Source organism: Stigmatopora argus, chromosome 16 (assembly GCF_051989625.1).
Source record: "Stigmatopora argus isolate UIUO_Sarg chromosome 16, RoL_Sarg_1.0, whole genome shotgun sequence".
Lineage (NCBI taxonomy): Eukaryota > Metazoa > Chordata > Actinopteri > Syngnathiformes > Syngnathidae > Stigmatopora > Stigmatopora argus.
The window spans coordinates 7,000,102-7,021,362 of record NC_135402.1 but is presented as its reverse complement, the minus strand read 5'-3'; the positions used below and the strand labels follow the sequence as shown (position 1 = coordinate 7,021,362).

Below are 21,261 nucleotides of genomic sequence, written 5' to 3'. Positions count from 1 at the left end.
AACATTTCTATCATTTTTCTGACCCATCGCACATCTGTTAAAATGTTTCATCCTTGACGAAGAAAAAAAAACATGTTTTTTTGTGTTAAGAATGTGCTTTTAAAATGCCCTCTATCATGCTGGCATCTGTAAGTGTCATTCTAGGAATTTGTGGGTTTTGACATCCTGCTCAACAGCATCGCAGATAAGCCTTTTATCAAGACTATTGAAAGCATTAACACAAACGTAAAATAGACTCTTAAACATAGTTTCAAGTATTTGATCTGATTATGTCAAATAAGCAACTAAAACCATAGAAAAAAATTACCATGTGGTATTATTTGGATTTAATGACTAACATTCAATATGGGTCAACATCCCTTACGTCAAATGAGCAACTAAAACCATAGAAAAAAATTACCATGTGGTATTATTTGGATTTAATGACTAACATTCAATATGTGTCAACAACCCTCATGTCAAATAAGCAACAAAACCATAGAAAAAAATTACCATGTGGTATTATTTGGATTTAATGACTAACATTCAATATGTGTCAAGTCAACATCCCTTATGTCAAATAAGCAACTAAAACCATAGGAAAAAAATGTCATGTGGTATTATTTGGATTTAATGACTAACATTCAATATGTGTCAAGTCAACATCCCTTATGGCTTATGTCAAATAAGCAACTAAAACCATAGGAAAAAAATACCATGTGGTATTGTTTTGATGTAATGACTAACATTCAGTTGGATGTCAACATCCCTGGTGGTCTAGTGGCTAGGATTCGGCGCTCTCACCGCCGCGGCCCGGGTTCGATTCCCGGTCAGGGAACACCCTTTTCATCGCTCAAAAAAATTCAAAATTGTAACTTTAAGGACCGATAATATAGGATTGCTGATTCATTAAATTGCCTGAAATTATCGAGACATTAAACATGTTTTGTTCTTAATAGTTCGAACACATTTGTCAAAGTTGTTTATCACCCCCAAAATATTAGTTTGAATTTGTACATAACTGTATGTAGTGTCATTGCTCACATTAATGTAGTATATATGTATAATGTATAATGTATGTGTGCATATATATATATACATACATATACTGAATTCAATTTAATCATTAATAAAATTACGTCAGTCACTATTGAATGTTCTCAATCATTGCTTTCCATTATTAAGGAGTTAATATTTTAACTCTCAGTACTTTTAAAACAACTAAGTTTAATGAAAGAATGCTCCTAACTAATAAAGGAATTCCTCTTTCTGTTAATATGTGGTGGCTCTTAAAAGAGCCTTTGTGGTTGATGGGGGAACGTTTAAGCTCTCTCCCCACGGATACGACGGGCCAGCTGGATGTCTTTAGGCATGATGGTGACTCTCTTGGCGTGGATGGCGCACAAGTTGGTGTCTTCAAAGAGGCCGACGAGATAAGCTTCGCTAGCCTCCTGCAGGGCCATGACAGCCGAGCTCTGGAAGCGAAGGTCGGTCTTGAAGTCTTGGGCGATCTCCCTCACCAGACGCTGGAAGGGCAGTTTGCGGATGAGGAGCTCTGTGGACTTCTGGTAACGACGGATCTCGCGGAGAGCCACGGTGCCAGGTCGGTAGCGGTGAGGTTTCTTGACGCCGCCGGTGGCCGGGGCGCTTTTGCGGGCAGCTTTGGTGGCCAGCTGCTTCCTGGGGGCTTTGCCGCCGGTAGATTTACGGGCTGTTTGCTTGGTTCTTGCCATGGCGTCTTAACTCTTCCTTTACTTGGGAGAAGTATGAGAAAACGCGAACTCGCGACTCGCTTTTAAACGTGTGGTCGGCTTAAGCGCAGTAGCGGGAGATCTCACCAATGTGTTTTGATTGGCCGGTGATTTACCGCCACATTCCGATTGGAGGACCGGATTGACGCTTATTTTCAATTGGGGGGAAAGCATATTCGAACTGGCCGCCAAAATATGAACGACGTCGTACATACTGGCGCGTTCAGGGTTTGGTTATCACAGAATATAACACATAATACTTCGCACTAATCTGATTTTATCGCGTTTCCATCACTTAAATACATCTAAAAGGTGTTCAGTTTTAACTGTTGTTAGATCGAAAGGAAAATATAATATACTATAAAAACAATAACATAGAACCACGTATTTTTTCAAAACAGTATATTTAATTTTAATTATATTTCGTTTTATCTAGTCAATGCCTTGGTATTTTATATATTATATTTATACATACTGTATATACCTAGGGCCAAATCTCTGGTCAGAATCGATTATTTATTTTTATATTTAAGTATTAACTAATTGTTTGCTATTGACAGCGATACGCGTCCAAGAAACATGGTTACTCCATGCCAGCCTTCCTAGTTGAAATAGATTTAATGACTATGCTGTTAATCACAGTGAATAAATTAAAGGCTAGCAGAGCAACAAATAATTATGATTTTTTTGTTGGTTTGTTGAAATCTCTGCTGCACTAAATATTTTATATGGCTATAATGTTTCCTTAAAACATTGTCAAGGTATTTGTTCTACATGGAGTTGTCATGCTCATCCAAAGGGACAGAAACAAGCATGTAAAACGATGTGAAATATGTGCACATTTACAAATGTTCCTAATATGAACAGGCCTTCTTTGGTCGCTTTTAGACAATAAACAACAATATTTCAATTTGAGTTCATATAGAGAAATGTATTGTAACCGCTATGTTAAAACCATTTATAATTAGACAAACATTTCAAAACTTAAACATAATAAAACTGCATTTAAAAGGAGGGGATGAGAGTCATGAGATGGCAGCAGTAATCACCTGTGTTTGCTGCCCTCAGAAAACATTGTCTTGTTCCAAAATAATCATCGCCACACACATATTTGCAATGAAAATCAGTAGGGGAATGTGTTATTTAATCTTTAAAATACTTTACCACTAATTCTGAGTTATTTTTAATAGTTTTTTGGGGGAAACGAGCAAGGGATTTCTTCATTGAGTACTCCTTATGCCAGGGAAGAGGTAACATTTAGAAGCTTTGCAAAGAAAATTGTGACGCTGTACGAGTTTGAACCAAGTTGAAAGTGTAAATACACGAGTTTTCTATCTATTGAAGTAAATTTGAGTAATTTAAAATGCTCACATTGTCATTTTTTATCTTTTAAAGTGTGCAGAGAAAACACAAGTATGGACTCTTTGTCTTTGCTGTGCAGCAAAGGGCCTGGTTGACTCTCCACGGTTCTCATGCTGCGTTTAAGTACAGTGTTCGCTGTGGGCGAGTCAATTCTCCATTCAGAGCCTCCGAGTTTCGAGCTAGCATGGCAGAAGTAGCACCAGCTCCCGCCGCCCCGGCGAAAGCACCCAAGAAAAAGAACACCAAGACCGCAAAGAAGAAGGTCGGGCCTACCCTCAGCGAGCTCATAGTCGAAACCGTGGCCGCGTCCAAAGAGCGTAATGGCGTTTCCCTCGCGGCGCTCAAGAAGGCATTGGTTGCCTCCGGCTACGACTTGGACAAGAACAAGTCCCGCGTTAAGACCGCCGTCGTCGGCCTGGTGACCAAAGGAACACTGGTTCAGACCAAGGGAACCGGCGCTTCGGGCTCTTTCAAGATGAACAAGAAAGCCGAAGGTAAGGCGAAAGCTCCAGTGGCTAAAGTGGCTAAAGTTGCCAAAAAAGCTCCCGCTAAGGCGAAGAAGCCCGCAGCCAAGAAGGCAACTCCGACCAAGAAGCCCAAAGCGGCTTCGACCAAGAAACCGGCGGTAAAGAAGTCCACCAAGAAGCCCGCTAAGGCCACCACGCCCAAGAAAGCGGTGAAGAAGGTGGCCAAGAGCCCCAAGAAGGCGACTCCGGCCAAAAAAGCCCCCGCGACCAAGAAGGCAGCTGCCGCCAAGAAGAGTCCTGCCAAGAGGGTAGCTAAGCCCAAAACGGTGAAAAAGGCAGCACCCAAGAAGAAGTAAATTCAACCCTTCTTCCCACAAAAGGCTCTTTTAAGAGCCACCACATAATCTACAAAGAGCAAAAATACTTTACATATTCTACACATGATCTACATACATAACCGTACTAGCCAATATCAATATAAATAAGAAGTTTAATTCCTTAAAAAGGCAGCCAATAAGAGACACTATTACATGAATAACATGTATTGCACCTAAGTTAACGAAAGGTTAAACAAACTGATTTTCTTGTAGGTTTAACGAAAACATCATAGAGCATTAAAAATCACTTTCAGCGTATACCATAAAATTAGACGTCTGTCACCATTAATGGCAAAATCAACTTTTACGTGCCAGAGTTTTCCATTGAAATTAATCTGTACGTCAATTACAAACAAGTAGTGTTGTCATTAATGTTCACAAACACATTTATCATAGATAAACAATAACCAAGCGATAAAAATAGGAATAATTTAATCACTGTTGCTGTAAAATAAGCAGTACTAATAACAAGCACCACACGCTGATAAAGCCCTCATGCTGATTGGACAACTGCTTCCCTTTTTAAACTAGCCAATCAATGGCCAGCAAATGTGACTATAAGTACGCTGTTCAAGTGGAAGCCTCAGACATCTCGCAATACGCCGACAAGTCTACATACAAAAATAAATTAAAAAGAAAATGAGCGGAAGAGGCAAAACCGGAGGCAAAGCTAGGGCTAAGGCCAAGACACGATCTTCTCGTGCCGGTCTGCAGTTCCCGGTCGGCCGTGTCCACAGGCTACTGCGCAAGGGCAACTATGGTGAGCGTGTCGGTGCCGGAGCCCCGGTCTATCTTGCCGCTGTGCTTGAGTACCTGACCGCTGAGATTCTGGAGTTGGCCGGCAACGCAGCTCGCGACAACAAGAAAACCAGGATCATTCCTCGCCATTTGCAGCTCGCCGTCCGCAACGACGAGGAACTCAACAAACTCCTGGGTAGGGTGACCATCGCTCAGGGCGGTGTGCTGCCCAACATCCAGGCCGTACTTCTCCCCAAGAAGACCGAGAAAACTGCAAAGTCCAAGTAAATCTTATTCTTCAATCGCCACAACGGCTCTTTTAAGAGCCACGCACATATCTGTGAGAGCATAACCTCCTCTAAACTCAAACACGAGTAGCTAAAGAAAATCACGTGCATGACTATGCACTAATATACGTTTAAGCACATGAATTGTAATTTTGATACACGAAGTAAAATAATTTATGTCGGTGTTTCCTCTGAACAACTACCCATTTATTTCAATGTTTTCTTTTTAGTAATCTCAACCTATGCATTTCATAATTTCTATTGTATTAATATCGAAAGAGATGCGACAGTGTCCTTTGGCTTCACTCAGGTTTGAGGGAGATGGTGTTTACTTATTAATATAATTTGTTTATGCCGAGAACTTTTGACTTTACAATGTTTCTTGTAGTATTTTTTTATATTTAACATGGGGCCTAATTTATATCAATCAGCATGTAAAAGTGTACAAAATGTATGCCTGGAATTGCAAAGAAAAAAACTTATTTTGGAGAGGACAACAGCCTTCAAAATCTACTACTAAACTCTGCTATTGAATAAAATAGAATGACTACACATTGGGGATGTTTTCATTCACTTGATTTTTATAAGTGACCTGGAATCAGCTGGGATAGGCTAAAGCAGCCCTCGAGGATAAAGCGGTTCATAAAATGAGATTTCTCATTCAAATGCTGTGATGGAACTCAAAATGTCGACCAGACTTTTAATTGACGACCAGTAACTATTTTATAAACGAATTATACTCTTATGATGAAGTGAGTGGCTCTTAAAAGAGCCGTTGGGTGGTGGTACTGCCTGAGCAGTTTACTTGGAGCTGGTGTATTTAGTGACGGCCTTGGTGCCCTCAGACACGGCGTGTTTTGCCAGCTCGCCGGGGAGCAGGAGACGCACGGCGGTCTGGATCTCCCGGGAGGTGATGGTGGAGCGCTTGTTGTAATGAGCCAGACGGGAGGCCTCGGAAGCGATACGTTCGAAGATGTCGTTCACGAAAGAATTCATGATGCTCATGGCCTTGGATGAGATTCCGGTATCGGGGTGGACCTGCTTCAAAACCTTGTACACGTAGATAGCATAGCTCTCCTTCCTGGTCCTCCTCCTTTTCTTTCCCGTCTTGCTGACGCTCTTGGCGACGGCTTTCTTGGATCCCTTCTTGGGAGCTGGCTTAGATGGCTCAGGCATTTTGCTTCGAGATGATTTGGAGTTTCTTCGTGTAGGGGCCCGTGTGTTTTATAAGAAGCTCAGACAAAGGACACTGTGCCAGCGCGGCTTTCTGATTGGCTAACCACCATTCATTTGATAAACGCGCGTTCATTGATATTCATCGCACGCCTTCTGCCGACCTGAAAGAGGACAGTTGACTACATTTTGGCGGTTGGTCAGTTCACAACTCGATAGCCCTTTGTGATTAATAACAAAAGTTGAACCTTGTTCTAAATTCTAATGACATTTGTGTACTCGTTCTGTAGTTGCCAAAATATTTCCGTAACATTTGTTTGGCCAAAATATAGTTTAAATGTATCCTTTGTCCCTGCATTTGGTGATATGGATTGACAATAGTCAGTATGAATGTGCAGAATTAACCAGTAATTCAAATGAATCTTTTCATAGCAATGCGGACAATGCATTCACAGTATGGGCACAACTAAAACCAAATTTTTCAAATAAATTAAATTTAGGGTATTTGCCACACAAGTGTCCTTCAGCTCTAATAATTAACACTTTACGTAATACTTTAAAGATACTAACACAACGCTCGCCCTTTTCATGTTCAAAGCTTTATTCTGTATCTATTTCCATGCTCAAAATTAAAGTAGAAACATCATTGGGGCTAATATGAAACGTTTCCAATATAATGATTGACCTAGGACTTCTATTTGAATTGTCTGATGAATCTTACATTTAATCATAACTCCCAAACCGTGATCAGACATAGAAATGCATTGTAATGAGAATATTAGGCTCGTTTGAGATGAAGTGTGTGGCCCTTAAAAGGGCCTTTGTATTGCTTGAACGCAATGGAAATCTAACCGCCGAAGCCGTAGAGAGTGCGCCCTTGCCTCTTCAGAGCATAGACCACATCCATAGCTGTAACGGTCTTCCTCTTGGCGTGCTCGGTATACGTGACCGCGTCGCGGATCACGTTCTCAAGGAAAACCTTCAGCACACCGCGAGTCTCTTCGTAGATCAGCCCAGAGATTCGCTTGACTCCGCCACGGCGAGCCAAACGGCGGATAGCGGGCTTGGTAATGCCCTGGATGTTGTCCCGGAGAACTTTGCGATGACGCTTGGCGCCTCCTTTGCCCAATCCCTTACCGCCTTTTCCTCTACCAGACATTTCGATAGTAGTTTAGTTCAAAGCTTGATGCTTTCAAGTGAGTGGGACTGCTATTCTTATAGCAAGTAAGCGGACCTAAACGAGAGCATGTGGAAGGGGGTGGGGCTTCACGCAGCCTTCCAAACGGAAATCTACATTCTATTATTTTAAAAGCATTATCAACGTCACACAATTAGCCCAATGGAGACATTTTTTCCTCATGTTTAAAGGTAATAGAACTCGTGATAAAACATTTGTAGGTGTCACGTCAAATAGAGGGACAAAGATTCTACTTTGAAGATATGCAAGCAATACTCTTCAGGCCTGCAGGGGGCAGTCACCAGTAACAACACAACTCAACAATTCACCAAACTTCCTGTTAGAAGCAAAGCACGGCTATATCGCCGACAGGCTAGCACGAGAGTTTAATGAGCATCTATATGTATCTATTGGTACATGTGTGTTTAATAAACTTAGTTTATACTGTGATGACTTGTTTTATTTTAAGATACTGTGATTGCTAGTACCGATTAAAACAACGCAAGCTCTTCCTGTGTTTAGGTTATCAAACTACAATAAACAGTACAAAAAACGAAGATTTGAGTTGCTCTTGCATCGAAAGGCCTTTTAAAGTTGGGTCAAGGAATTGACAGGAATTTAGAACTTGACAGTAGTGTTGCAAATTTCCACCTTTAAGTGGCGGTAATATTTCTTAACCACAGTCGTAAATCCGCACACGAAGAAGACTCACTGCGCATGCGCAGCGGCATACTAGTGGCACCTAGCAATGCAGTCTGCCATTAAAAAAGGAAAGCTTCACTACATTTTTTTACATGACCGTCTTTAACATTCCGAGGCCCAGATACGGGAAAGCCAGCAATATTTTCAAGGTGAAAAAACATTTGTTCCCTTGGGTTGTTCGTTTCCACTTGTAGACGTATCGGTGAATGTATAAGCTCATGGGCCTGCTTAGCATATCTGAGTTGCCGAATATACAAAAAGGCATTTATGATCACGTTCAGGCCAAGGAGATTGTGAACAACAACAACTATCGGAATGCACGAGCAGGAACTTTGTGGTGCAGAGGAGGAGCAACAACTCGACGCTGTTTCCAAAACGCAGCCATTTATTTGCTTTCAGAGAGCAGGTTTGTCCATTCTTACCAGCCTAGGAAATATCAGAATAAATGTGAGGTGATGTGTGTCTGAGAATGTAGTCGTATCTTGCAACTTTGTTTTAAAATTGGTACTTTTCCTTTCGCAACAATTTAATAGGACAGTTATTGTAAGGATTTTTTTACACAATTGCTTCAAAAAGTTGTGACTAGCAAAAATATAGCCACGCCAGATTAGATTGATTGTTTCAAATATCCGCCAAACACGTCAATCAAATATGACGTAAACTATTAAAGCGTAAGAACCGGATGTTGCTAATAAATGAGATTTGAGCCATATGTGTTTGTCTTTTTGTGATTTGTAGGTATGAATAATCTCTGTGCTGAGCAGCGAGAGCCAGATTTCATCATTAAACAGGAAGTGGAGGATGAGAACGCCCCCCACATTAAAGAAGAGGAGGTGGAAACTTACTATATTAAGGAGGAAGATGAGCCACTGCCCCTCTACATCAAAGATGAAGAGCCAACGCTTCCATTCATCAAGGAGGAAGACATGGAGGAGATTGTCACAAAGTTGCTAGATGGAGATGGACAAAATGAGGTGAGTAGCAGCTCAAGTCAACCTGTAATACAAGAAGGTGATCAAGATCACTGTGGGGGATCACAAGAAGATGGCCTCTTAGCGCCACTATCAGACAATGACGACACAGAGCCACATTCTCCTCACACTGATGATGACGAGGAACAATCTGGAGGTGAAATGACATGTTACACTGAGAACCAAAAGAAATGGAAATGCTCTCATTGTGGGAAAAGACTGAGTTGCAAATCTAGCTTGAAAATTCACATGATCAGCCACACTGGTGAGAAATCTTTTTCTTGTTCCGTGTGCGGTCAAAGATTCGCGCATAAAGGGAACTTAAAATCCCACACAAGCGTGCACACTGGCAAGAAACCTTTTGTCTGCTCAGTTTGCAGTAAAAAATTCTCCGATAAAAGATATTTGAAATTACACTCAAAAAGACACACTGGGGAGAAAAAATTTGCCTGCCCACTTTGCGACCAAAGATTTTTCATCAATGGGAACTTAAAAGCACATCTAAGAACACACACAGGTGAGAAACCCTTTTGCTGCTCCGTTTGTGGACAAAGATTCTCCGAAAATGGAAGCTTAAAAATACACACAAGGACGCACACCGGAGAGAAACCTTTTGCCTGTTCAGATTGTGGTCAAAGATTCTCACAAAAGGGAAGCTTAAAGATACACACAAGAATGCACACTGGGGAAAAACCTTTTGCCTGCTCTTATTGTAGTCAAAGATTCTCAGTGAAGGGAAGCTTAACCGTACACACCCGGACACACACAGGGGGGAAACCTTTTCTCTGCAACGTTTGTGGTCAAAGATTCACACAAAAGGGAAGCTTAAAAATGCACACAAGAAAGCACACTGGAGAGAAACCTTTTTTGTGCTCAGAGTGTGGTCAAAAATTCTCTAAAAAGGAAAGCTTAAAAATACATACTAGAACACACACTGGGGAGAAACCTTTCGCCTGCACCATTTGTGGTCAAAGATTCTCCCAAAGTGGAACCTTAAAAAGGCACGCAATAACTCACACAGTAGAGAAACATTTTACCTGTGCAGTTTGTGGCCGAATTTTCTCTCATAAAAGAAGTTTAGAAGTACACACAAGAACACACGTTGCTGAGAAAACTTTTGCCTGATTGCAGTCAAAGAGTCCATCAAAATGGACTTAAGAACTTAAGAATGCACACCAGAGAGTAAAGTTAAAACTTAAATTTGAAGTCATGTTAAAATATTTGCAATTCTTACTTTGATTTACTTTTTGATTACATCTAGTAACCAGCATTATTTTGTTTTGTCCAATGCTATGTGCATATCAACTGAGAAAATAGTTGCTTGAATTTGACTTCTTCACATAAGGTGGAAAACTGCTTGTGATCTTGAATAAAATGAGGGAAAAAACAACTATTTATATTACTGTTTGCCTTTATTTAGCCTTTTCTATCGTATAAAACCAAAATACTGTACATTATATTCTGGGAAGTTCTAGTAATTTAAGCTTCAAAATTGATGGGAACGCATATTGCTTCAGTGTGCCCTACGGCTGACTAGTCTAGGGTGTAATTTGCCTTTCGCACGAAGTCAATTGGGTTAGGTGCCAGCAACCCACCCCCACAAGCCTTTCGAGGATGTGTGGTATAGAAGATGAATGAATGGAAATTCTGCTTCGTTATGACTATAGTTTAAAACGTATTTCTTGAGAATGAGAGTCACTTGTGACAACAGACACATGCACCACTTTTAATGAATTTAATGATCTCATATTTCCAAATAAGCAGTTTTGAGCGCCACATGCGGTATTAAAACTAGCTGTAGGGCATGGGTCCCAAACCGATTCCGCCGAGGGTCCTGGTCTTTGTTCCAACCGATTCAGTGCCGACATTTTAACCAATCAGGTGTCTTCCAAAATAAGTAACACCTGACTTTAAGTAACTGATTACACTTGCAAAAGGTATCCTCTTGTTGAGTTGGAATGAAAACCTGCACCTACTACGGCCCTTTGAGGACCGGTTTGACACCCCTGCTGTAGGGAAAATCCTTTAATGACATTGTTTTTACAGGACCTGATTTGATTGTGATTGTTTAAATATTTCTGTAGACAATGGAATTGAGTGTTGTGGTGACAGAGTTCACTCTGGGCGTTGCCAGGCATCTTTGGACAACACTGCATTCAAGACAAAGAAACGAAAGTCTATTATAAAATGTTTGGCTTGAATCAGAACTCTTTGACATGGCAACCCATGGCGGAGATAAAACAAAAACTAACATACATCTGCAGAAAACTACTTATGTCAAAATCAGTGGGCCACGGGGAACTGGTTTACTCCGCAAAATGCTTATTTCGTATACATTTGCAACTCATATAACTCATTCAGTTCCATTGATGGCGCTGGATGTCCAATTGCCCCTCCCAGTCAAAATAAATTGGACCGCCAATGGCACTGCAAAATAAACATTCACAGCCAGTCATCCCAGTTAAAATAAATTGGACTCTATCGCTGTCAATGGCATACAACGATTAAAAACTATGAAAAAAATCCACTTTAGAGTGTTGGGGCCATGATTGTTCAATTTTATTTCATTAAATTAGTTTGTATTCTAATTGTGTTAATTTATAACTATGTTAAAACAATATAAAAAATTCTATTAGTATAAGAAATAATATTAAAAGTTTTTTTTAAGCACGAAAAGACTGACATTGGTTCCAGATCTTTGGAAATTCTTGATCATGTTCTTTGGAAACTGAATTATCTCTTTGGTAACTCTCAGGGTGTGTTTAAGGGAGGGAGCAGGAAACAAAATCCACCTCGCTGCTGCGCGCCGGGTAGCATAACTCAAAGGTGTGGTCAAATAACGATCGCAATGCTGCAGACTAGTTCAATGGGCAAACATCATCTTCAGGGAGCAGTTGGCGTGGCCGGCCTGGCGCTATGTGCAACCATTCTCTTAAAGACCAAAGAACCATGGGGTCAGCTATCGGGCATAGACCTCTCTACATGGGAAGACACAGTGTCGCACGTGGCTCAAGCCCACGTTGAACTTTTCATCATCTCCTGTGTTTTCCTCATCTTTTTTACCTTTACGTACAAGTTGTTATTCAGCCCACTAGAGCTGATCAAGTTACCCGAGGATGTTGGCTACATCGCGAAGGACGGTTGCTCCAAATCGAGGACTGCAAACGAAGTGCGGCGGCGCAAGAAAATCGGAGACCTGCCCCCGATCTACCCGAACGGCTGGTTCCGAGTTCTCGATTCACACATGCTGAAGATCGGTGAAGTCAAAGATGTCACCATGGTTGGTAGGTGGCGTTGCATTGATGTTATACTTGTTCACCAAGAAAGATTCAATCAGGAAATCTGATGCTGATTCTATAGGCTACACAATGTTTTGTTAAAAAGTCATGTTTTCCAATATATTTCAACTTAAAAGGGGCATTTTAGTCATTTTGATGATTTGTTTCTATGAATACGTGAAATATATTTGTGCTGAAAACGTGCATGTAGATTGAGAATAAGTGAGTCCTGAATCTTTTGAGTTATAGCAAGAATCATGTCACCATTAATTACCATTTGCATATAGAAGGGGGAGGAGAAATGGTCCGAAGTGGGAGGGGCAACATGAAAATCCTGATTTATTTTTTAAACATTTTGCTTCAGTTTTTTTTTCATTTCAAGTCAATTGAAACCTCCAATTAAAACTCATTCACCGCTGAAGATGTAGCATTTGACTTCTATTGGAAATATGTGGAAAAGTGTTTTATTTTTTAGAAACTCTGCTTTATCTATGGCCAAATTATGATTCATCCTACAAAGTATTGCACCTGACAGTACTCATTTATTTCACCCCGTCAAATGCTCTGCCTGGGTGAACATAAAGTTGATGATTTAAATGGATACCTCCTGCAGTACACGTGAAATGACTCATTGCGTGGGTGCGATTTGCTAACAGCATGCACAGAATTGTTTTGGAAGTGGTTCCATAGAAGTACGACAGCCATAATTAGTTGACTTGTCAGTCCTGCTTTAGTCATTTGAAATCTCACCGTGTTTATTTTTGCTTGTCCAAAGTCATTGAGCTATTGCAAAGTCCATCTATTTTTCGTCTACTGATCAAATTTCAACGGTCAGGCACAATCTTTACTACTTTTAGATTTCCATCTTGAAGTTTCACCTGCTGTGTCCTTTCTGCCTCTCCTTCCCTTGTGTGACCCAGGTGTTCATTATTGTCATCAACCCCTGTCTGTGTATTTAAACTCTCGTGTTTTTTTGCCTTTTGTCGGTGTGCGTCTCCCCCGTTAAATTTGTATTTAACAAAAAATGCCCACTTTTCATTATTTGCAAGGTTATTTTGTAGTTATATTTTTCTCCTTGCCTGCTTCCTGCTTCTGGGTTCCACTCCGGTAGCAGGTGCTAGCTTGTGGCTGCCTACCAATAATTGGAATTGCATGTTCTGATCCTTCAATCTCAGCTTTTCTTGATATGTTATCCTGTTCAGAATTCAGCAATCTTGTTCGCCACGTCAATACAGGGCACTCATCAACTCATTAATTGGCATTGATGGCAATATATTTGAAACAGGAGGGTGATATATTTCATGATTGGATGGCTATCACCATCAATTCCAGCCATTGAGTGAATTGTACCCTTTTTCAATGAAATGACTGCTTTTATTTTCTTCATATTAAGTTCTTTTGTATATTTTTTTCCAGCTGCTTTGGCTTTCTCATCCATTCTAAGAAATGATATTGTTGAACTAACCGGGAGTAAATGGTTTATTGATTAAATAATTGTTCTTATTTCTTTTCCAGGAGTAAATCTGGTAGCATTTCGAGGAGAGGATGGGAAGGCACATGTGTTGGATGCCTATTGCCCACACATGGGGGCCAACCTTGCTGTTGGAGGACGTGTGGTGGGAAACTGCATTGAATGCCCATTCCATGGATGGCAGTTTCAGGGTGACAGTGGAAAATGTGCATGGATTCCCTATGCTGAAAAAGGTATAAACCATTAGTTAAAAGTAAATCATAACCCTGTAAAGCAAGGGTGTCAGACTTGGGTTGGTTCGCGGGCCGCTTTAACGTCAACTTGATTTCTCGTGGGCCGGACCATTTTAGATATAATATTTAGATTTTTTTTAGAAATGGATTAAAAGAACTGGATTAAAATCCCTGAATATTCCGTTTTTTATAGATCTAAAACAATGTTTATTTGAGCTTTTTTTAAATATATTTTTAGATTTTACAAAATTATTTTGGAACTAAAAACACAGAAAAAAATGGATTAAAAAATTACAATTGTTGATTTAAAAGGGGGAAAATCAGGAAATTTAATATACATCTATACTCTTCATTTTAATTTGATCCTAAAACAGAAAGTCGGCACTCATGATTTACTTTCCCGGGCCACACAAAATGATGCGGCGGGCCAGATTTGGCCCCCGGGCCGCCACTTTGACACGTGCTGTAAAGCAAAAGTATTAACTACTACAACTAGCATGTGAACAACTTTGCTCTCGCAATAGCTTACAATTTTTTTGGGGTGTCACGAGCTTTGCCGACTATCTGAAACACTCGTATTTGATTTGCTAAATGACTTTATAAATGGCTGCTCACTACAAAATTGGCTACTTCTCAAAAATATTAGCCTAAATTGAGAGATTTACACAAATGAAGGAAGTCTTTGTTATGCGACTTTCTGACGTTTGCTGTGTTTTTTTTTTACCTTGTAGTGCCAGATTTTGCTAAGGTGGCCGTCTGGCACAGCTGTGAAGTTAATAGCCAGATCTTGGTTTGGTTTCACTGTGATGGAGAAGACCCTCACTGGACTGTGCCAGAACAGGAGGAGATTTCCAAGGGAGAGTGGGTTTCTCGTGGAAGAACCGAACATTATGTCAACGCTCACATACAGGTACTGCAGGCACTTCCGAACAAACCCCATCAGAACATGCACAAGCACGCGTTTTACATTTAATCATACAGAGGAAAATGGGATGATGCGTGACTCAGAGGTCATGTCACTTTGCAGGAAATTCCAGAAAATGCAGCAGACCTCTTTCACCTGACTCACTTGCACACGCCAGGGCTCGTCAGCGGAGTGGATCTGCGCTACACCAAAAACCAAACCTGGCAGTTTGTGCAACATGACTGGAAAGTAGGTTTATATTTAGTTGCTGTAACTGACCTTTTGCTATCTCCCGGCCTCTGAGTAAGCCTTCCAAGCAATCTTAAATGATGAGAGTTTGATTCCAGAGAATATTGTGCCATTACATTCACATTTTGTGACTTTTTATATTTTTTATATTACCGTATTTTCACGACTATAAGGCGCACCACATTATAAGGCGCACCCTCAATGAATAACACATTTTAAAAACACACTGATTTAAAAAAAGAAGGGTCAAATGTGTACATCAATTGTTATTTCACTGTTTTGTTAATAATAATAGCTATTATCATTGCTATTATTGCTTGTGTTAGATAAGTATTAATAAATGACAGAAAGAGTTCATCCATAACACATTTGAATTTTTTTTCCAAATATAAAGTACACTGGATTATAAGGCGCCTTGTCTATTTTGGAGAAAATTTAAGACTTTTAAGTGCACCTTATAGTCGTGAAAATACGGTACTTATGTTTTTTTTTACTGGGAAAACTCACTTTGTGGAGTACACCACCAATTTCGTTATACAAAGCTGTGTATGATGAAAATAAAGGCTTTTGATTTGATTTTGATTTTGATTTTTCAGGTGTAATAAGACACCTGGGAACTCTAAAATCAGATTTTTTTTTATTGTCGCCTGATAATCTGTGTTTTGAATTATATATGTCTGTAATTCTTTGTTTTTTTTTTCATTTAAGGCTCAGTGGGAACCCGAGTCCTCCCCCAACAGTCATTGTTCTCAAATGTTGTTGAAACATTCCCTGTATGTATATGGAATCCACTGGCCTATACTTGATCTCCATGTTGTTGCTAGACAGGTAAATGGCAAATCGATAATTCATCTTCATAGACTCCTTGCTTCTAATAGCAGGGTCATTCTAAAAAGCGTGGTGACCCATATATGAGCTGTCTTGGGTAATCTATTTTAAGCATACGTACAAATGCTGCTCCACGCTAGAGTGAAAAGCTGAGAAATACCTCAAATAAGCACATAACTGCCCATTTTGATGTTTCTAAACCATTAAATGAAGACTAAATGCATATTTATTTGTTTCAGGTGGGGCCAGGACTCGTGTTTCTGCATTTCCAACATAGTTTTTTGGGCAGTGGAATCATCCTACAAACCGTGACACCCTTGGAACCTCTTATGCAGTGTGTCACTCACAGAATCTTCTATCAGTCAAATATTCCAGCATTTGTGCCCAAATTCATCTTGAAAGGAGAATCCATCCAGGTAAAACTCTATTTTTCTTTATTGTTTGACATGGAAGACAAAATAAACCACATCACCTCATTTCAGTCAAAATTTTGCTCAAAATGTTAATTTTATAAAAAACATTTTTCTTAATTTTCTTTCATTTCTTAATTAATTTCTGGATCGGACTACGATACCTTGATTAAAAAAAAGAATGAGAGTTGGGGGAACAGAAAGTATCTATTAGAATGAAGGCGCTAACTAGTTTTTTTCTGTATTTATTTGGACAAAATTGTTTGAACTTTTAACCGTTCATAGATTTCACAATGGAGACCTCAGTTTTCAGGTCACTGCATGTATTAAATTGTTTGTAATTCAACACACAGAAGATTTTGTAGGCTATTTTATACCGTGCCTGCCAGAGAGATTTAACATATTGGCTAAACTAATTCATATTTGTTCATCAGATTGCAAAATTGATAATAATAAATCTAATCTTTTTTTATGCCTTGTCATTTTGTGCCTAGTTTGAGCGAGACGTGATGGTGTGGAACAATAAAACGTACGTCCTTAAGCCTCTCCTTGTGAAGGAAGATTCAACTATCCAGAAACACAGACGCTGGTACAGTCAATTTTACAGTGAGAACAGTCCTCAGTTCCAGTTCCAGCGTGACACTTTAGAATTTTAACCTTCATTTGTTATGTTTTTAAACAATTACTATTGCAAATTTTTGCAGTATTTGTCTAATTCCCCTATATTCACTTCATTTATGTCTATATAGGACACAAATATATCCAATTATAGTGTTTTTTATTAGTTAGGAGTCCCAGTAAATCCTGTGGCATGTTGAATATTTGTAAAACTATGAAAAAGGTGCAAAGGATAAGAAAGTAGAGTTCTGAATATATTTATTCATCTCGTTTTACCTGTCCACGATGACTGCTAAATTAAGTTAGGAAAAAATTGAGAAAAAGAAAAAGACTGCTTTTTTAGCACCAAAATGAAAGTGTATGTGTGGTTTGTGTCATTTCTTTTTTATATTATGTTATACCACAGAGTGAATATCCTGATAATGGTTAGATGTCGTTAAAATGTGGTGTATTTCATGTCATGTTATGTGAAAATGGTGAGGATATGTCAATAAAATTCCTTGAATAAGTAGACGTCTATTTGAGAGAAGCTGAGAGGTTAAATTAAATCAATCGTATTCTGACGTGAGAACAGCTGTCGGGAGAAAGGCAAAGCGGGCGGCAAATGATGACAGATGTACTGACCAAAAAGACATGCAACATCTGTTGCTATATGCAAGACTTGCCAGACAGGAATTATCTTCACTGTGGCGTAGTGTCAGAAGGAACGTTAACGCACAAATTGTCACAAGAGTCCCATCTGCAGCGACCAGCCATTTGATTGGCACGGAAAAATCAGCATCATCTTCCTGGGTTCCAGCATTTCTATACTCATTCTGTCCAGACTATTTCATTCCCATAGTAGGCCTGCAGGAGGAGTCACATATTGCAGCATGCGCCTCTTTGCAATGATATCTGTCATTGGAATTGACTCATGTATCTTTTAGCTTTTACAGATATAGGCACAAACCACAAAAAATAAAACATAAATAAAAAAAACATGAGTCTGTGCAAAAAGTTAGTTCGGCAGGTTAAAAAAAGAATACATGGTATTCTGGAAGGACACCATACATCTTTAATGAATGCCTGAAAATAATTCTGGTTTGTTATTTGACCAAGAAGAACCTTTTAAAAAGGTTGTTTCAATTTGCATAGCTGTTTCTCAGGGACAAAATTAGCACAATGTCCTCCTGCCTCTGAGCTAACAGGACTGTTTAATTTGACACATCTATTGATTAGTAAAAATCGATAGGTGTCAACCGCCACTGTTTGTCCTAACAAATGTAGCTGAAACCTGACATCCACAACAATTGAGTTGAACACGTGAGAACTTAGCATGGTTCGAGAAGAGGCTCGTACGGCTGGGTTTGAAACATCTATGATTTATGTGAGCTTAACATGAGAAACACATCAGAAAGGAGGACATCAGTTTGACGTTGACTCAGAAGAATTCATTTAAAAAATGAATCAACTTCGTTCATAGCAGTGTGGGCGAATATGAAAGCCTGCTTTGCACTTTCCCTCTTGATCGGATAACATGGGCTGCATGTCGGGGCCGAGAATCCTTAATGGACGTCCCAGTGTCGCATTCATATTTAGTAATGTGAAATACACATTGTTTACAAGCAGCGCAGGCATTTTTACATGGAGCCTGGAAGCATGCAAAGAGGTTTGAAGCGTTTAAATGTCAAGCTTTATGTTTTAACTACATTAGCATGTTTTGCACATTGAGGCCTTTTCAATTTGCAGCATGTTGGATTAAATACAAGGTTAAAAGACACCTGCACAATGGAAAAATAAAACAATATAGCCACTAAAAAGAAAAATAGTATTTTTTTAATGTAATTTTATGTAAACATTGCAATTACTATGTATTATTTTTATGAATTGCAGTCTTCTTTCATGATACAAGATGATAATTGTCAAAAAAAGGAATAAACACATAAAAAAATGGAATTCCTAAACAGATTTTGTCTAATCCTGGGTCCTATTTTAGATTTTCTGTCAGTCGTTATTAATTTGGGGGCATCTTCGCATCACTCCTTGATAGCTCATTAACACTGTGAGACGTACAATTGTGTGAATTGAATTGAAAAAATCATGAGGAAAAAAAATGTGGATATGTTATGTGGTGATCTAAGTCATGAAAAAAAGTATGCCTGCATTGCCATAGCAACGGCATAGTGGCTATTTTTGTCTTTTATAACATTGATAAATGATATTAGATTTGCAGTGCTAACATGGCACTAGTTTCTTACAATTGTACTATAGTCATTTTTCAGAATTGTATCCAACCACAATATGTAGTAAATCAATAGGTTTTTGTTCCAGCCGATCCAGCACAGAGAGTTTAACTACAATTAGATTTCTGCTGAAACAAGAAGCACCTGACTGCAATCCACTGATTGCATTTCTAAGATACCAGATTGGTGGAAAGGTTTCCTCTTATTGGTTGGAACGAAAACCTGCACCCGCTGTGGCCCTTTGTGGAATTAATTGCCCAGGTCTGGCCTACGATTTAAGCAGCTGATTAAGCCAATGAGACGGAGGCGGCATCAACACACCTCAGTCTACTGCAGGTGTGTTGATACTGCCCCCCTCTCATTGGCTTAATCAGCTGCTGAAAAGACACGTCATCGTAGGCAGTAGAACATGACAGCTATCATATATTTAATTTATAATAATTTAAAAAAATGAACAGATTTATAACCTGCAGGGTTTTCAACGTGGTCATTTGGACTTTGATTCTTGAAAAGTCAAAAACTCCAGTCAGAACCAAAAGCTGTAACGTTATATCGCATTCCATCTCGTATCTTAAATATAATTCTCTCATTGTGTTTTTGTATGGTTTTGCCAGACACTTGCGAGTGTGTCACTAAAGTCCTCTGATGATATGAGTGCATTTTTGTGTACTAAAATTCAAACGCACGACTGCGGCCTGCTCAGCACTTTGTGCTTATTGACTGCCTCGGTCTAACTGAGTGGGAGAGTTTTTTTTTTTATAGGGTTTTATAACTCATAGCAAACTTATGTAATTGCCACAGAGTGGGCTGGGTCAGTATTATTGATCAGTATTTCACCCTCACTCAAAGCCTCCTGCTGTCCTGACACTTTCAAACCCTGTACCAAATTGTGCCAAACCTGACCACACTTGGTGGAAACAAAGGTAAAATGTACATCATTTGTGCTTTCACTGTTTCGTTAATAATAATAGCTACATACCTGTCAACCTCTGCCGATAACTGCCCTTATAAATGATTATGATTCCCCTTACAAACCCCCAAAAAACCTTACAAACACCGTACGACTCGTACGGTGTTTGTAAGGTTTTTTGGGGGTTTGTAAGGGGAATCATAATCATTTATAAGGGCAGTTATCGGCAGAGGTTGACAGGTATGTAGCTATTATCATTGCTATTATTGCTTGTGTTAGATAAGTATTAATAAATGACAGAAAGAGTTCATGTGCTGAAATTGTCACTAGAAACAAAATAAGACAAACGGTGATCTCCAAAGCTGCTGATGATGAAGGATGATTTGTTCATTCTCGTGGTTAATTCATCAGCTGCCTCCAACACCACAGGACAGCAGTGTGTTGACTGATTTATAATTCAGCACACTGTTTGATGATTCCTATACCGACCCGATTTTCAAACGCGTTTTGAAGTGGCAGCCGTTGGTGAAAATCCTAATATGCCCTCCGTGGCCCTAAACTCAATCCCCTTGTGGTGAAAATATTCATTTGACTGTTAATAATTAAAGTCAAAGAACGAATGTGTGTTTGACATGTTCACACAATGGTGACTGCTTGTGGGAGTTTGTTTGTGAGAGAGGGAGAGAGATGCTTGTTTCCTAGGTAACGGTGAAGTTGATTCACCTCCTGTATGTAAAAAGGAGGATGTTGCTAACATTTATTTGAACCTGAGTTTAAACACTTCCAAATCCTGCCTTCTGTCGCTCATGACATGGAACACAAGTTGCGTGGGTTAGCAAGTGTGTGAACAGATGGAGTGATGGATTGCACTGACTTACTAACTGATTAATGTCCTATCGTTTCAGGCTCCATTTTTTTTCAGAGACAGAGAAAGAACGAGAGATTCCAGTAGTTGGTGAATAACTTTTTAGTGGCTGCTGTTTGTTGTTGGAATTTTTGGCAGGAAAGACACTATGAATATTTACTGTATATACAAGCCGATGATCTTTTTGTCTTTAGTAGGGTTGTCGAAAAGTATTGATACTAAAATGAATGAACATTCAAATTCCAAACCACGCAAATTTCAACTAGGTCACATACTAATTTAGAACAAT

General features: G+C 39.4%; 6 protein-coding genes, 1 non-coding gene and 1 pseudogene across 9 annotated transcripts; 5 read left to right on the top strand and 3 right to left on the bottom strand.

The window, feature by feature from the left end:
- The first annotated feature begins 745 nt into the window (after positions 1-745).
- On the top strand, positions 746-817 carry trnae-cuc (transfer RNA glutamic acid (anticodon CUC)). Its single transcript has one exon. It is a non-coding gene; the product is annotated as a tRNA-Glu (tRNA).
- A 452-nt stretch (positions 818-1,269) lies between these two features.
- On the bottom strand, positions 1,270-1,723 carry LOC144091033 (histone H3). Its single transcript, XM_077623030.1, has one exon. The coding sequence runs from the start codon at positions 1,710-1,712 to the stop codon at positions 1,302-1,304; it is 411 nt and encodes a 136-aa protein (XP_077479156.1). The 5' UTR covers positions 1,713-1,723; the 3' UTR covers positions 1,270-1,301.
- Positions 1,724-3,266: 1,543 nt separating this feature from the next.
- On the top strand, positions 3,267-4,257 carry LOC144091141 (histone H1 pseudogene; annotated as a pseudogene).
- Positions 4,258-4,439: 182 nt separating this feature from the next.
- Positions 4,440-5,513, top strand: LOC144091142 (histone H2A-like). The gene has a single exon (XM_077623216.1). The coding sequence runs from the start codon at positions 4,576-4,578 to the stop codon at positions 4,960-4,962; it is 387 nt and encodes a 128-aa protein (XP_077479342.1). The 5' UTR covers positions 4,440-4,575; the 3' UTR covers positions 4,963-5,513.
- Positions 5,514-5,569: 56 nt separating this feature from the next.
- Positions 5,570-6,142, bottom strand: LOC144090933 (histone H2B 1/2-like). Its single transcript, XM_077622859.1, has one exon. It carries the CDS (start codon positions 6,135-6,137, stop codon positions 5,763-5,765), a length of 375 nt encoding a protein of 124 aa, XP_077478985.1. The 5' UTR covers positions 6,138-6,142; the 3' UTR covers positions 5,570-5,762.
- Positions 6,143-6,714: 572 nt separating this feature from the next.
- Positions 6,715-7,334, bottom strand: LOC144091066 (histone H4). Its single transcript, XM_077623097.1, has one exon. The coding sequence runs from the start codon at positions 7,291-7,293 to the stop codon at positions 6,982-6,984; it is 312 nt and encodes a 103-aa protein (XP_077479223.1). The 5' UTR covers positions 7,294-7,334; the 3' UTR covers positions 6,715-6,981.
- Positions 7,335-8,010: 676 nt separating this feature from the next.
- On the top strand, positions 8,011-10,109 carry LOC144091179 (uncharacterized). 3 transcript variants are annotated; one of them, XM_077623289.1, is made up of 3 exons: positions 8,011-8,162; positions 8,295-8,419; positions 8,752-10,109. In XM_077623289.1, exons 2-3 carry the CDS (start codon positions 8,329-8,331, stop codon positions 10,107-10,109), a joined length of 1,449 nt encoding a protein of 482 aa, XP_077479415.1. In that variant the 5' UTR covers positions 8,011-8,162; positions 8,295-8,328. The 3 variants fall into 3 exon arrangements, with proteins under 3 accessions (XP_077479415.1, XP_077479416.1, XP_077479414.1); XM_077623290.1 differs by lacking the exon at positions 8,295-8,419; XM_077623288.1 differs by having other exon boundaries at positions 8,011-8,419.
- A 1,706-nt stretch (positions 10,110-11,815) lies between these two features.
- LOC144091180 (cholesterol 7-desaturase nvd) lies at positions 11,816-17,486 on the top strand. The gene is made up of 7 exons (XM_077623292.1): positions 11,816-12,268; positions 13,778-13,966; positions 14,698-14,876; positions 14,994-15,119; positions 15,828-15,947; positions 16,187-16,363; positions 16,852-17,486. Exons 1-7 carry the CDS (start codon positions 11,833-11,835, stop codon positions 17,011-17,013), a joined length of 1,389 nt encoding a protein of 462 aa, XP_077479418.1. The 5' UTR covers positions 11,816-11,832; the 3' UTR covers positions 17,014-17,486.
- Positions 17,487-21,261: the final 3,775 nt, after the last annotated feature.